The sequence below is a fragment of the Zeus faber genome (assembly GCF_960531495.2).
Source record: "Zeus faber genome assembly, chromosome: 5".
In the NCBI taxonomy this organism is placed as follows: Eukaryota; Metazoa; Chordata; class Actinopteri; order Zeiformes; family Zeidae; genus Zeus; species Zeus faber.
In genome coordinates, this window is record NC_137192.1 from 15,691,435 (window position 1) to 15,707,751 (window position 16,317).

The following is a 16,317-nucleotide window of genomic DNA, read 5'->3' on the forward strand; positions in this document are numbered from 1 at the left end:
CCGCAGCAGTGTGTATTATAAATAAATGAGTATAAATGTGTATTATACTAAACTTCATGACCTACTTGTTGAATTGTGATAAGACTTGAGACACGGCACAATAATGAGTTTGCACGTCAGTGCAGTAGATATAAACAGTCCGATTATCCCAACTGTGAGCAAGACCGACATTCCTGGACACAAAAATGTAGTTTTTTTACTTTACATGATCTCTGAAGAGATTTCAAAGGCAGGTTGTACAATTAAAGAAAAAAACATTCAGGTCTTTTACCAATTTTGTCTGTTCTGGAGTTGATAGGCCTCCCTCTGTTATCTGTGGTGACCTCCAGAACTGAGTTAGGGGACGTGGTCCCACGCCGAGGCAGCCCTCTGGTGGTGGAGTTGACTTTCTGAGACCTGTGAGTGTAAAGAGTGCTCCCAGTTGGACTCCTCTTTGGTTCTGCGGTTGTGTTAGTGGGAGTCCCTTCGTCAAGCCCCTCGTTGCAGATGACATCCGTGCTCTTGGAGCCGTTGACTTTCACGCCCCTTCCTTTGCAGCTATCGTGGAGGATAACAGGCTGAAGATAATGAAAAGCCCTTTGGAAAAGGAGAGCTGGAAAAGCTGAAATGGTGGTAATTTCTCAGCACAAAATGCATACATAGGACTGTCATATACTGCATAGTTACATACTTCTTCCATTTAGTACACTCCGAGTTCATCCGTGAGGTAAAGTACCCGTCGTCACATTCATAACATTCTGGTGGAATGTTGGAAACAAAAGAAATTAAATGCAATGACTATGTTCAGTAAATCGTGATGGTGTGTAAATGCGTGCACTAAATAATCACCTCCTCCTTTCAGTCCAGACCCAATATCACATTTGCAAAGTGCAGAGTTGGGCTCCCTGGAAACAAATCCTATACGGCACCGGCATTTGGTATTGCTGATTGGTAAGCAACGTACTATCTCTTCACTCCCTGATTCTAAAATGTAAAAAAAAAAAAACATCGGATCCTTTTGGGTGTGTAACACTATTTAGTATATAATACTTTGATTTGAGTAATTGTATTCTTGTTGAGTTCCAGATGCATAAGATGTTTTTGCTCAAAGTGTATATGTATATGTAGTGTATATACGGTTATGGCCGCATCATTAACTATTATTTTAAGTTTCTTGGAGAAAATACAATATTGGTCACAAAAACCGATCAATAAGAAGATATCAATTCCATGTTACTTACTGCATTTGGTGCATGATAGGCACGATTGCTTATCGTTTTCTGTGGGCTGGTAATGGTTGTCCGGGCATTTTTCACACCTTTCCGGCCCATCAGAAGTGATCCTTTGGCCTGGGATTGAGGTGAAACGTGAAAGGAAACAATGCGCTCACGTCAAAGTTCGTTCCAACATCAGCTAGGATTAAAAGAAGAAGAGCGGGAAGCGGAACATCAAAATAAAGACAGGCTGACTGACGACTACAACGCAATTCAAGACATACGCACCTTTCGGACATTTGAAATCCTCCGCCCGTCCAAAATGTACTGCACATAATAATATCAGTGGCAACCTGCATTTCTGTAGCAGCATAGCGGGGACCTCAGTGTTATGTTCGTCTTATGTAAAGCAGAGAGCACCGGTGTAATGCACTGTGGCATATAACAAAAAAGCAAAACCATTTCAGAGGTAAAACCCCATAATGTAGGTAAATGGGATGTGCAGTTTGCTATGACGTTTCAGAGCTTGTGACCTCATATGCCTCGGACGCCTCCCCCTTTCGTCAACAAGCATCGGCGTCACCTCTCTTTGCGAGTTGTTTTTTTCCGCGGAGGTGGACAACCTAGAATAGAGAGTGCAACTATACTGACGGTAAAACACAACTTCCTGAGCAAAAATAACCAAAAAAAAAACCCTGTTCAGCACAAGAAGTGAACAGAAAGACAGTGATTTGTGGAAGGCCCCAGTGCAAAGGTTTAAAACGCCATGCCCTCCCCAACCCCCCGCGCAGGCGTACCAACCATGAAGCAAATAAACAACGTTATATGTGGAACAGTGGCTGAAGGGAAGGGTTTGCAAACTGTTTGTGAAATAGTGAATAGTTGGCGCTGGCGCCTCTTCCGCTTACATGCCGTGCACACAAGCTGGTTTAAACACTGTGAGCGCTTTGCACCAACGAGGATTCAATTAAGCGGATTTTAGAGCCAACCGAGGGTGACTGGATCTACATTTGATTTTTAATTTTGTGAGTCGTGTTGCCTCGCCTCATTTTTAAATCGTGCTTCACAAATCAGAACCCGTGGATTAAAACCCGTGAGTGTAAATAAACGGCAATAACATTAAAGACCAATCATAACAATTTTTCTTGATTGCGTTTGACAAAAAAAATAATGAGGAGAGCAAGCTCTTGCGAATAAAAAAAAAAAAAAAAATGTGTTAGCTCAAAAAAAAAGTGAATACATGAACTCAAATGGGCCGAGCGCTGATTAGGTACCGTCTCTCCTCTGAGGAACTCTTTCATTTGGTTCAATCCATCTGAAATACGCTTCTTCTGTCACTTGACCCCCCTCACCCTGCAGGTTTTGAAATGAATCCCTAACTGAAATTTGGATCCGAGTTCAAAGAAATGGCGGCTTACAGTGAAAACTAGAAACCAAGATTAAAAGTTAGAATATAATTAAATATATTTCTGATTTTTATTTAACCGACAATTGTAATTGAGGTCGGTGCAGCCCTACCCCCTGTGTCTTTCTTCTTGTTCTAAACAATGATTAATCTGCTGGTTGAGTTATTCACACGTCAGTGTTTTTTACATATTTACTTATTTATTCATGTCTATTGTTTATACTGTTGTCACTTTAAACATTGCCTTTTGAACCTTTTTGCACCCTGTAACCCCGATCCGACTGCCTCGACCCCCAATAAACGTGTCATCAATTCTACTCAAACGACAATAGAGATGAGAATTCACTCTCATTCACACTTGGTGATGAATTGTGATTCATTCATTCTTCTTCTTCTTTCGTTTCTGTTCAGACAAAAAGGCAGCGGGGATCAGAACCCTTCACACCACAGCCTTTGAAAAACGTAGTTGAGGGTTTGAATAAGACACTTTGGGCATATCCCTCCTACCGCAATGTATTCAAAATGAGTCGCTTTCCAATCATTTCTGATGATTCATAAATCAAATATCATCAACATTCAGGTTTTCAAATCCACTGTATTTATTTATTATCATGTATATTTATGTAGCAGGGCGACTGTATATTAAAACCGTTTGATCATTTTGACACATGAAGGTTGTTTTCACTATGATGATCTATTTTCAGATGTCTTGATTATTTTATTAAACATATAAATATAGGGTGTTGATATACTAACGGCCGACATTTTGTGAAACAACCGAACAATGGCGAATTGGGGACTGGATATGTTGCTATATTTCTTTCGAGCAGATTACGTTGTTTTTCCAGTGTAAAAATCAAATCTTGGTATCCGGCATATTTCTTTTAAAAGACACAAAGACACATGGAAAAAAAACACACAGAGTCTAGATTAACATTTGAAATAAAACCACGCAGGTTGTAGGTGGCTTGCAAAGGATGTTCAAAGAAACACGCAGAATCTTCCGATCCTATCTGCTGGTTGTTCATGCCTCGACGTAGAGATTGACGGTAAACTGGGGTGAAGGGGCCGACCAGCGCTGCCTCATTTGCAATGCTCCAAAAAAGACGCCGCTGTCTCACCACTCCCAGCAGGTATTATCGCCTCTAGCAGCTCGTCTGTTCGTGTGCTGTTCTCCCTGTGTTTGTGTGGCTTTCCTTGGGGTCCTCCTATTTCCCCCCACCTCCACACACCTGCAGGTTAGGATATTTGAGGACCCTATACCCTCCATGTGTGAATAGTGGGAGAGCGGATGGATGGATGGATGGATGGGTGGATAGATGGATGGGTGGATGGATGGATGGGTGGATGCAAAGAACAAATCCCTACCAATAGTGATAACAGATTTTGATTTTGGTGCCTGGCTAAAACAGGGAGTTAAATCAGAGAACATACCCATCGCTAAAACCTGGTAGTTACAGCCATATCTAGCATGTAAGATATTAAAGAAAAGCAACTTTATTTACTCTTTTGTTATTGTTGTTTTTTTACATTGAAACATTAAATTTTTCTGATGGAAAAAAACCCATATCAATGGTTGTGTTCTAGTGACAACATCTGCTGTTTGGATTGGAACGGTATCTGCCGATACTGAAGTTAAAAAGCGATGTCATTCACGACTACTTTAATAATTAATCTTGCGGGAAATTATTAGAGTGAAGAAAAACGTGTTAAAACCTGACAATTAAGGTTACAACATAGTAAATTATGAATGCTAAAAGAATACACAACTCCTCTAATTCACAGTTCTGTAAATAACTGTAACTTTAATCTAAACAGTTTGTGCAAAGGATCTTAATCGCGAGGAAATCTTTGCGTCATTGGCAGCCATTAGAAATACCACAGAAGAATATCAGGTTTTTATTATGTTGAATCCTCCGACTTGGCTCCTATAGTGTGTACTAGAGTCTGTGAACCCCTGTGTGACCTTTCTAAATCCTATACGGTGTGTGCACTACATTAAGCAATAATAATAATCATAATAATCATAATAATCATAATAATAATTTTATTATTATTATTATATATATATATATATATATATATATATATATATATATATATATATATATATATATATATATTTTTTTTTTTTTTTTTTTTTTTTTTTTTGGCAATAGGCAATCAACCAAAATAATTATGAACACATAGAAAAATGGGCAGTATACAATAAACCTAATGGTTTATAACATACATAGTATTGAATCATAAAATAAGATGGGACTTTATTGATCCCCGCGGAATTCAGCATCATTTATCAACAAAATATCCCTAAAATAAATGTTCTATTTTAAAGTCAACACGTGATTCACTTCATGCACCAGATGGATTCACATGTCACACACCTCGGCTTTTACTACCGAGGCGTCTATAATTACGACGTGTCGTAAACGGGACACAAAATACGGCACAAGCTGAGAGTGCTCATTGTTGTTGATAAACGGAAACGACCACTGGTTTAGAGTGGCTCATATGTTGAGTGCTTCATAGTTTAGCCTGAATAAACTTTTATCGGCATATATACATATATTTATATATATATGTATATTTATATATATATATTATTGGGTTAAAGCAGCCCGTAAGGCACGTACAAAGCACGTTCATTTGTTCTTCATTGGAAGAAACTACTGTTCGTGGAGTGTCATTCTAGCAATTCAGTGGTTTTCGCCCCAGAAAAGCAATGCTGGTGACGGTATTCTGCGCGCCGAGGGATAGCCCAGAAACTACCTTTGCCCTCGATGTTTCTCCGGAGCTGGAGTTAAGAGACTTTGTGGCGCTCTGTGAACTGGAATCGGGAATCCCGGCACGGGAAATACAGGTGAGGCCAGCTGAAATAGACGCGGAATAACTATAGGGACCGAGCTAAGCTAAGCCTGCTAGCATGAGTCGCACATTTGCAGTTTCATTTTTATGGACCGTTGCGTAACCCGAGCTCTGTAAACACGCGGAAGTGCACAGTAACTAGATTAACTCGATTTTAGACCAACAACAATTACGTTCGTCACTCTGCTAGCAACCTTTCTGCTTCAGCCAACGTCTAAGAGCATGATAAAATAGTACAAACGTGGACACATGGACGATTGGCCATCGGGTCGCAAAGAACTCCCAATGTCTTGAATCTTAAGATAGGTGCAGTTGTCTTAAGGTATAATCGGCTTGAGCGAGAGCCACACAGATAAATGAATTGGTTAATGAAGGGTCAATCGGAATTTTTGTGGTTTGGTTTACATTGAGTCCGAACCAGGCTTTATTGGCCAAGTATGCTTACACACACAACGAATTTGACTCTGCTTGTCAGTGACAACAATAACATTACTGCAGAACATAAATTAAAATGTAAAAATAGATACAAAAGTAATGAAAAATGTAAGAAATATTTATATCAACTGGATAGAATCTGTAATAAACGACAATAAACAGTATTTACAATGTGTACAACCTGTAAGCAGCATATCTAAAGAGTGTCTTTAAATATGCTACTGATGCTACTGCTACTGATAAATAATAAATTGATAAATATTCAGCTAGTGGATATTTCCAGTGAATGAATGAATCTACATGTATGGCAGGAACACAGTCAGCTGCTCCTAAGTGAAATGGCATGTGGGAAGAAGCTGAACCATTTACAGTTTTGTTACATCATTGTTCAACGCTGAACTTACCAGGGGTCCTCACAGAGACACCACATAGGCCCCACTGCCTTACTGTACGGTATTTAGCATACTGTACTGCATACTGTATCACTGTTCTGGGTAACTGCATACTGTGTTGTATTGCTGTTGTGTTCCATGTTACTGTATTACTGCGCCGTACTGTTGTATACTATACTGTACATCTCTGCACACACTACCTTACTTTATTCACATGCCACTTTAATGCATATATCTGTATATACATAATAGCCTATCCATTATACATCATTCTATTCCCTTTATTTATATTTTATACCCCCACTCTGTATTACTTTTGAGTTATTTTATTTTATTTTTATTATTCTATTTACTTACTGCTTTACGTTTTAGGAATCAGTTAGTTTCAGTTAGTTAGTCAAGTAGAAATTAGGTAGCGATTGTGTTCAGTTTAGAACATATTGTGCATAATCACCAGGTGCGTTGCACTGACATTTCTCTGCATATATGTTTGGAAGTATGTATATGTATGTGACGAATAAACCTCTTAAATCTTGAATCTCATTATTTTATTCTTGTTATTTTCTGCCTTGACACAGGTCTTATACATAGAGCAACCTCTGAAAGACTTGACTCGTGCCTTGGGTAACTACGGGGTGAAAGATGGAGATGTAGTTGTTCTCAGACAAGCAGACAGGAGACCGCCACCGAGTCAGCCATCCTTCCCAGGTAAAATAATGTAAAAGATAATCCCTCATAGTTAATTGACTATGAGCCTGTTATTAACTTCCTGTGCTCAATGTGGTTTTAATCCTTGTACATAGCCAGAAAGCACAGTTCATATCAATGAAGCATCCACAAGTACTTGCTTCTGCAACTTGATAACCTTTTTCTGGCTTACCTCTTTGCTTCCTAGGTCTGCCACACATTGATTTCAGTTCCATTACAGTACCAGGCACCTCCTCTTCGACCAGTCAACGTGCTGCCCCAAGGCAGTCGCATCAAGCTCCCCAGCAGCAGCCCCTGCCGCCACCGACGCCACTGCAGCAGCAGCAACAGCAGCAGCAGCAGCAGCAGCAGCAACAACAACAACAACAACAACAACAACAACCACAACAGCAGCAGCCGCAGCAGCAAAATGCTCCACAACCATCTACACCAATGGCCTTACGTGGCTCTAGCTCCTCTATGCAGGGACTGGATGACCCTGCCTTACTCCAGCAGATGCTGTTGTCCAATCCACATGAGCTGTCGCTCCTCAAGGAGCGAAACCCACCGCTGGCTGAGGCCTTGCTGAGTGGAGACCTAGGTGAATAAGACAGTTTGTTTTGAAATTAACCATTGGTCGGAAGGGTTCTGTGCTTTTAAGGCAGATGCTGATCTATGGTTTTGCCCTAGAACGTTTCACCAAAGTGCTGTTGGAACAACAGCAGGATCGGGCCCGGAGAGAGCAAGAACGAATCCGACTCCTGACTGCTGATCCTTTTGATTTGGATGCTCAGGCAAAGATTGAAGAGGACATCAGGTATAGTTAATTTGATACAATAAAACACACACACACACACACACACACACACACACACATAGTGTTGGTATATAAGTTTTGAACACGTAACAGGTCATAGCAATGTCCAGGTGGATTTCTGTTTTCAAGGCAACACAATGTGGAAGAAAACATGACCATTGCAATGGAGGAGGCCCCAGAGAGCTTTGGACAGGTGGTGATGCTCTACATCAACTGCAGAGTCAATGGGCACCCAGTGAAGGCTTTTGTGGATTCAGGTAATGAGATTTGAATCCTCTTTTGAACAATCTGTCTATTTTATTTATACCATAACTATGATATCAAACATGTTTGGAATCATGAAGTTTATTGAGGTTCCACTTTTTTCAAATTAGTAGTACTTTCTATTCTTTTTCAGAATTTCATTTTATTACATAATGATAATAATGATGATTATTACATGATTATTTTCGTTTTTTCTCAGTCTGCTTTTTTGTATTTTTCCCTCAAAGGAGCCCAGATGACAATCATGAGCCAGGCGTGTGCTGAGCGCTGTAACATAATGCGTCTGGTGGATCGCCGCTGGGCTGGGATTGCCAAGGGTGTGGGGACCCAGAAAATCATTGGCAGAGTTCATCTAGGTGGGTGTCTTTTTTTCCTGTTTTGAACTCTGTTTAGTATTGAGTAATGTATTTTTATTCATGTGCACAGCTATGGCCGCCAGGGAAATATCAACTGCACCCATAGACACATGCATATTTTAATGTAGCTAAAAATTGTACTGTTGCGCACCTGCAGCTCAAGTCCAGATAGAAGGAGACTTCCTACCATGTTCTTTCTCCATCCTGGAAGACCAGCCAATGGACATGCTACTTGGTCTCGATATGTTGAAAAGGCACCAGGTTTGAATTCTTTCTGTTCTAGCTGGCACAGTCACAATTATAATTTAGTTGACAATTAATTGTCATACAATTATGATTAACAAATGAATGATATTTTTTTAATTATTATTGTTGTTATTATTATTATTATTATTATTATTATTATTATTAATAATGAAAATAATAATAATAATAATAATTATTATTATTATTATTTTTATTATTATTATTATTATTATTATAATACATGTATAACAATTGCAACAGAGAGACGTTTTTTGACAATAAACAATTTGGTTATATAGTTAATTCTCAACCCCACTGATGGACATTTATAACATTGGTCTAGAACTCCCATTAAATTTGACTGGAGACATTATTGTGGAATCAGGCAAATATATAACATTGTGACGGCTCTAGTCGTAGCCAAATGTGCATTGAGCAATTGCATTACATTTTTGACCAAGATCAGTTTTACACCCATTTGTCCCACTTTTCCTAGTGTTCCATCGATCTGAAGAAGAACGTACTCCTTATCGGAACAACAGGCACCGAAACACGCTTCCTGCCTGAAGCAGAGCTGCCCGAGTGTGCCCGACTGGCCTATGGGGCGGAAGGCCGTGAAGACGCCCGTCCAGATGAGATAGCCGACAGAGAACTGGCAGAGGCACTCCAGAGATCTATACAGGAAAGCGGTAAGCCTAGTGTTGTGCCGCCTCTTTAATGGTTTGGCAGTTTGTTTTTCGTTGAAACATTTTTCATCCCAGCAATGAATGACATTTGCATGTGCTTTTTTATTATTATTTTTTTTTTTTAAGCTTCGTTGAGAGTCTCGACTCTCAGTCAGTGTTCGTGCAGTCATCTGAATTTTCAATCACACACTCGCTCCATGTCATCACCTTAGCAAAATAAATACGCCTTAGAATCACTCCAGGGCGGAATGAGAGGAATGACACGATATAGAAGATAATTCCTTTCTTAGCTAAGATTAGGCCTTTAGGTTGGGTTGCGTTATTGCACTTATCTGTCACTGTTATTCCAATCAATCTGTTTTATCTTAATCAATTATTCCTATTCAGTAAAGCAGTCTAATCAAATGTGTCACTGAAATATCTCTAAGTCAAATGTGGCTCCCCGAGGTTTGATGACAGGCAATGCAATTACACTGTGACCCTTTGTTTAGGTCATGGGTCGTAGCTGTTCTCTTAGCTGACCCTTTTCACTATGTGTGGAAAGCCTGACAGTCGTGCATGCTTGGTGTGAGTGCTAACTCTGCGTCCCTTTGCATGCTGTGTGTGCTGTGTGCCCTAACTGTGAGCAGGACAGCACTGATGCATTTGGAGAGACAGCTGGAGTGGGCCCTACCAACCAGGTACTGCAAATCTACAGAAAGAATGCTTAGTCCATTGCCTTCTACCTTTTGTTTGGCTTAGATGTTTTGTTTTGCTGGGCAGATGCCATTAGTTTTGCTTTCATTTATTCACAATTTGATGTCGGGAAAGCAACCTAACAATGATTTACTATATAATATATGTTTAATCACTGTACATATATATTCAAAACCAAAATGAACAATTACCAAGGTACCAAGACAAGAGTCCATTGAAATTTTCAGATATAGTATGGAATCTCACAAATTGCATTTTCTGTTTCAATAGACACTGCAGATGGACAAACTACCTCACCAAAACCCCCTCCAATCCCATTGCCCAGAATCCTGAACCAAATGTCTCAATCCACCTCCACTTCCCAAAGCACTTGCTCCGGTCTTACTCTGGATGTCCCGGAATCTGCCCTGGACTCTGTGCAGCCGGCCCAAACACCAGGGCCGTGCCTGGACCCTCCTGGCTTCCAGGGGCCTTCAGGGCTTTTATCCCGGGGAGAGGAAACTGCCTCTTCACCCCTTCAGGTTCCCCATGACACTCTCTCTCCTGTTGCCAGCTCCTCCTCGGCACCCGTAGCGTTTTCCTCAGCAAAAGACCTGTCTGAACACAACCCCCCCACAGACAGCAGGGGACCTCCATCCTTGGAAGAGCCAGAGGTTGATGCACCACCCAGACCAACAGAGATGGATACAGAGTCAGGTGGGATGATCCCCGGTCCAGGGGAACTTTCTCCCACCCAGCCCATGGACCAGGAGGTGGATGGATGTGTCATGGCCGAAGCTGCACAGACCTGTAAACCTGCTCCTGCCCAGCTGAGCCACATAGGAGAAGAGGGAGGTGAATATCAACCCTTACCCAATCCATTCTTCCCCCACCATGGTCCTTTTCCTGCTGGTTCTGCTCCACCTGGTGATACTGACGTGGTTGCTGATCCCTACGTTTCTGAGATGGAGTCTCCCAGTGTACCGGAGGATGTCATTTCAGTGGAGAGGGTCCAGCCCGAGGGAGAGCGTTGCTCCAGCTCCGACAGCATCCCATCACTGGCAGCTGCTCTGCTGGAGCTTCATGAGCTGCTGGTGTCCAACAGCCATGCTCACCCGGGCAGCCAGGACCGCAGCGCCTCCTGCTCCCCGATGCAGCTCTCCAGGCAGGACGCAGATGGGCTGGATGACAGCCTCACCCATGAGCCCTGCACCCAGACCCCTGACGCTCAGCCTTCCTCTTATACTGCCATTGTACCCAGTGCAGAACCCAGCGATGCCAAAGCCAACTATGCTGCTCTACCTGATGACGCACCATCTGGTTGTCTAGCACCGGGCACCTCTTGCCAGGACGAGCACCTGCTTAGCAACGTGGCAGAGACTGCGGAGGGACCGAGACACCCGCAGTGCTCAGATGGCTCCTGGGAGAGGCGGGAGGACGGAGGCGAGAAAGATGACATGGGTGATGTGAGCTTTCCTGGGCCTGAGCCAGAACTTCCTGCGTCTTCAGAGGGGGACCTGGAGGTCAGAGAGCCCCCTGAGGGGCAGCAGGGGCGAGGGGTGGCAGACGGGAGAGCCTCCGGCACCTGCACCCCGGATAGTCTTGGCATTCAGTCTGAGCTCCCCGCTCAGACCCCTCTGCCGATGGCTGTCGCTTCTCCTGAGGAGGCCGCCCCAGCCCCCGCCCCTGCTGCCGCTCAGACTCCTCCGCCCTCATCGCCGGCCCCTGTGCTCTCTGTATTTCGTCCCTTTACAGAACAGTTTCCAGCTGAGCACGTCCAGAGGATCCAGGCGGCAGGGTTTTCTGCCGGGGAGGCTGCGGAGGCACTGGAACAAGCCCACGGCGTTGTGGAGCTGGCTCTGCTGGCACTACTAGCTCGCAATATCACTGTGCCCCCCTAGACTCTCCTAAGCCAGTGACACCAGAGTCCTCAGCCTCCCCTTCCAACGCCCGTCTTATTTATAGGTCACCCTGTTATTGACACAGATGTCTCCATTCCCTCATCAACATGCAGGTTGATGCTGTCTCTTAGAAAACAACACCAACAAGACAAATGATATTGCTTTTCCTGGATTTAGAAGATATGTGAGGTTTGTTTGCATGCAGATGCGGTGGGTGCCCACCCAAGTTTTTAGAGATTTGGTCTGGTAGGTTAATGTTTTGCCCTTTCAACCCATGATATTGTTGAATGAATCTTAATTCCTGTAATATCCCCGTCGAAAACATGCAGGTCTCAATAAAGGTGCTTACTTTTGTCTAGAGTGTGGGTAAGTATTGATATAGTATAACTGCAGATGAAATGACATTGTGTTAAAATTGAAGCTCTTGTCCCTGTTCCAGACGAGCTTAAGACACGTCAGCACAAATGTGGCCTGTGAAAATAACTTTGTTTTCTAAAATTGGTTGCTTTGTTTGTTTCACTATTAAAGTGGAAAGTTCTGCATTTCGAAAATCTCTGAAGCATTTTCTCCTGTTAATCCCCTGCGATTCTGGGGGGGAAAAAGTGACAAATAGCTAGAGCAACCACCTTGTTCAGTGCCATCTTTGCACAAACGGGCCAAGAGTTTTAATTTTCAAATCTGATCTAGATTGATCTTATTTTTCACCGATCTCTATGTGCGTTAAAGAGTGGTCTCATTACCGATTTATGAAAGGCAATTGTAGATTAGGGGGATATTAATAGGTCCCTTTCAGATTAAATCTTACTTTTTATGTTGTGTCAAATTATCATTACTGTCCATACCTTGAATAACCGTAACCATTTTCTGTTATCGGGTAAAATATATACCTTTTATATCCATCGAAGCGTTTTGGTTGACATGTGGATTATACACAAACTTCAGGCAAATTATTTTACTTTTATCTTGTACTGAATTTTAAATTGAAATAAAGTGAAACTACTCTTTGTATAATTGTGTGTATAATTATGTAGTATTTTGGTTTATTAAGGCCATAGGCCCATTTTATAATCCTGCGAATTTGAATCTGATGAAATATTTATTTAGTGAACTACGTAAATTGCTTGATATAAACTAATTCCAAAATCCCTTCCACGCATGTAGAATGCACCATGCACTGAAATGCAGGTTGTTTTTTTTAATTTGGGGGCATGTACAATGAGGCAGCAACTCCTCGCTTTCAAATGTGCACACCTGCAGCTTGTTGCTGATTGCAGTTTGAAACGCACATCATGTGCTGTGGCCTGAGGGGAATAACTTGTGCTGGTTGTAAGGTAAATTAAAGAGCTTTCAATACACAGCACCTTAGTGTCACTGTCATGGAATAATCCCCAAACTGGAAATAAGGACACAATGGCTGAACACCCTGGTGAAGATTTGCTCCGTGGTGATCGGGACGGTGGGATTAGCGACTTGGTTGCCAGCATATATTCATATTTTGGGGTCCACCCTGACCATAATTCAACACCAGCACCAGGCAAGGCGATGGAGGGGTCAAGTCTCCCTGTGGCGGATGCATCCCAAGAAGCCAACGGTGCACAGAATGCGTGCAGCCTCGAAAAAGAAACGGAGGACGGTCTGTCCGAAAATGAATGCGTTTCTGGGTATAGAGAAAATTGCCTCTGCTTGAATACTTTACAATTTCAGTATCATGTGGAACGCTGGCCACATTAATTTCCCTTGTTTTCAGCACTTTGGATCTCGCCTCAGCGCTCGGGTCCGAGGCCTCAGGTGACGCGTGGGATTTTGGAAGAATGACGTTTCCTGTGCACAAGCTGTTGTCGGTCCTCGGCCTCTATTACGAGGGCTCCGAATGTTCTTCACCATCGACTTATCAGAACGAAATCAAAGGGTACGAGAAATAACTTAGTTTGAGACAAGATGTCTGTGCTGTCGTCTTTGTTCCCTTTTTTTTTTACTGACTACATTTCTTCCGCAGGGCGACAGATCCAGTCGAGGATGAAGTATCATTTCAATCCAAGTACCTCAATGTTTGTAAGTTGGCTTTGCTCTTGTGCCGTGGTCACGAAGAGCTCTCTGTGATATACAAATGAATGGAGGCTTGAAAGGCAAGCTGCGTCCTCTTTTGTTCCTCTTTAGTCCCACTGTACCAACAGTACTGTCTGGAGACGATGAAGGCTTACCTGCCAGCCGTCAATCACGAACTAGTAACTGCCAAGTGCCTACAAAGTGTGAAGTCCTCTCTCAGCCACTACGTCAACTTTGAGGTGATCGTCCCTCAACAACAGAGCTCCGAGGTGACTACATTCTCCCCTCCACCACGCTTCCTACGGGAGACGCTGAGCACCTTTTGGCAAGACCTGGATGAGGTGAAGGAATGTGGCCTGCTGGCCAGGCTGACCCCCAGAGAGGTCCACCTGCAGGAGGTACGTCTACCAAAAGTTGGCGATGAAAGCCTGTTTTCTTATTTTGAATTACCCGGTGGTATTAAAAGAGGAGCCGCTCTCATCCTTTCTTCTGAAGGCCATGTTTGAGGTCATCGGCTCGGAGGCTTCCTACTTGAGAAGCCTTGGTGTTGCTGTCAATCATTTCTATGCCTCAAAAACGCTGAAGCAGACGCTGTCTCGAATGGAGCATCACGTGTTGTTTTCCAATCTGTGGCATGTGATGGCCGCCAGTGAGAAGTATAAACAACCTACTACCTAATTGTCAATGCAATGCCTTTTTTTTTATTTTATTTTTATTTTTTTTATTTTTTTTCTCCAATCAATACTCTTATGTGAGTGCTTGTTTTCATACAACTTCAGGTTTCTCATGGATCTAGAAAAACGACTGGGCAAGAATGTGGTTATATCTGAGGTGGGAGACATCGTCCTCCGGCATAGTCCCACTTTCCGGGCTCTTTATGTGCCGTATGTGACCAACATGATGTACCAAGAGGCGCTCGTGACTCAACTCCTGTAAGTCTCTTTGCGACCGAAAATCGCAAGTGTTTTCAACCTATGGATCATGACCCCATGGCGGGTCGCGGTGTAGGGCCATATGGGTAGATCAAAAAGTAACATGGAATATAAACAGCTTAAATTATTTAAAATGTACAAATGTATTTTGTGGGTCTCAGGCCAAAACATAAACATCCCAATCAGTCCTGACATGTTCCTTGATGTGACCATTTCTCCAGGCAGGAAAACAAAAGCTTTGCCTTCGCTTTAAAGAAGCTGGAGAATGAGGCAGTGTGTCAGAGGCAGAGCCTCAAGTCCTTCCTTGTCCTCCCCTTCCAGAGAATAACTCGCCTTAAGCTCCTGATGGAGGTACGCCTCTCAAGGGAATCTCCATTCTTTTTTTTTTTTTTCTTTTTAAATAAGCATTTGCACTTGAATTGATTCTGCTTTGTTAAAAATACAGATGCTCAATTTTTTTTTTTTTTTTAATTTCTGCTGTAATTATAGAACATCTTGAAACTGACTCAACCGGATGCAGATTCATTTTCAAATCTCCAAAAAGCCATAAAAGCCATTCATGAGGTAAGCCATTACTCACATGGAAGAGGGGCACTTTAATCAGTATTTAATATTGTGAGAACAAATGCTTGAGGGGGATGTCACATTACATTGGCAATTAAAATAGCCGCAAGCAAATTCACCCATTTATCAGTTACTATGAGACATGTTTGGGTTCCCCCCCTCACGGGTCAGATCATGGTGGAGTGCAATGATGGGGTTCAGAAGATGAAGCGAATTGAAGAGCTTGTGTGCCTGGAAATGCTGCTGGATTTCAGCGACGTCAAGGTCCCCGGGAATTGATCTTGTTGTAATTCTGTTGAAAGCATCTCTAATTCATCTCTAGTCCCTGAACGCCAAACTATTTCCCTCCTCCAGGCGATTCCCCTGATTGCGAGCGGCCGTTTTTTGGTGCGCCAGGGCCCCCTCAGGCAGCTGACTCTGGAGGGCCACAATTCCAGAATGTCCTTCCTGGAAGTCCACCTCCACCTCTTCAACGACCTCCTGATCATCTCGCTGAACAAGTACTCTCCCCTCTGGTGTGGGCCTGGTGCGTTTCCTGCTGCTCTGTGTCGCTCTCGAGCCGCCTCGCTCTGTCTGCGTCCCGCAGGGAGCACCGCTTCACGGTGACGGACCACGCCGCCTTCCCCGCCCACGTGCACGTCGAGCAGCTGAAGACCGGGCTCCTGGGCCTGCCCTCCGAGTCCTTTCTGCTCCGCCTCTCCCGGAACCACAGCGGACACCCGACCGCCTTGATACTCGTCGCGCACGCCAGGTCAGGGTTTCCATTTCCTGTCTCGAAATCCCAATTTGTTGAATCTCTTCTACCGGCAGGCGCTCAAAATGTCTTCAACTCGTGTACGTTTTATTTTTGCAT

At 43.0% G+C, this 16,317-nt stretch overlaps 1 protein-coding gene across 2 annotated transcripts; it reads left to right on the plus strand.

Annotated features, from left to right (window-relative positions):
* Nucleotides 1–5,083: 5,083 nt before the first annotated feature.
* On the plus strand, nucleotides 5,084–12,903 carry ddi2 (DNA-damage inducible protein 2). Of its 2 annotated transcripts, XM_080000028.1 has the most exons (10): nucleotides 5,084–5,458; nucleotides 6,869–6,998; nucleotides 7,186–7,578; nucleotides 7,668–7,794; nucleotides 7,924–8,051; nucleotides 8,286–8,414; nucleotides 8,572–8,675; nucleotides 9,157–9,349; nucleotides 9,976–10,026; nucleotides 10,313–10,407. In XM_080000028.1, exons 1-9 carry the CDS (start codon nucleotides 5,321–5,323, stop codon nucleotides 9,984–9,986), a joined length of 1,353 nt encoding a protein of 450 aa, XP_079856154.1. In that variant the 5' UTR covers nucleotides 5,084–5,320; the 3' UTR covers nucleotides 9,987–10,026; nucleotides 10,313–10,407. The 2 variants fall into 2 exon arrangements, with proteins under 2 accessions (XP_079856154.1, XP_079856153.1); XM_080000027.1 differs by lacking the exon at nucleotides 9,976–10,026 and having other exon boundaries at nucleotides 10,313–12,903.
* The last annotated feature ends 3,414 nt before the right edge of the window (nucleotides 12,904–16,317 follow it).

What these genes read in the sequence shown, in the direction of transcription:
- ddi2 (XM_080000027.1), top strand. Translation starts at nt 5,321, where the DNA reads ATGCTGGTGACGGTATTCTGCGCGCCGAGGGATAGCCCAGAAACTACC. An exon ending in GAGTCAGCCATCCTTCCCAG is followed by an intron (nt 6,999 to 7,185) that starts GTAAAATAATGT and finishes TTTGCTTCCTAG; the next exon opens with GTCTGCCACACATTGATTTC. An exon ending in GAGATCTATACAGGAAAGCG is followed by an intron (nt 9,350 to 10,312) that starts GTAAGCCTAGTG and finishes CTGTTTCAATAG; the next exon opens with ACACTGCAGATGGACAAACT.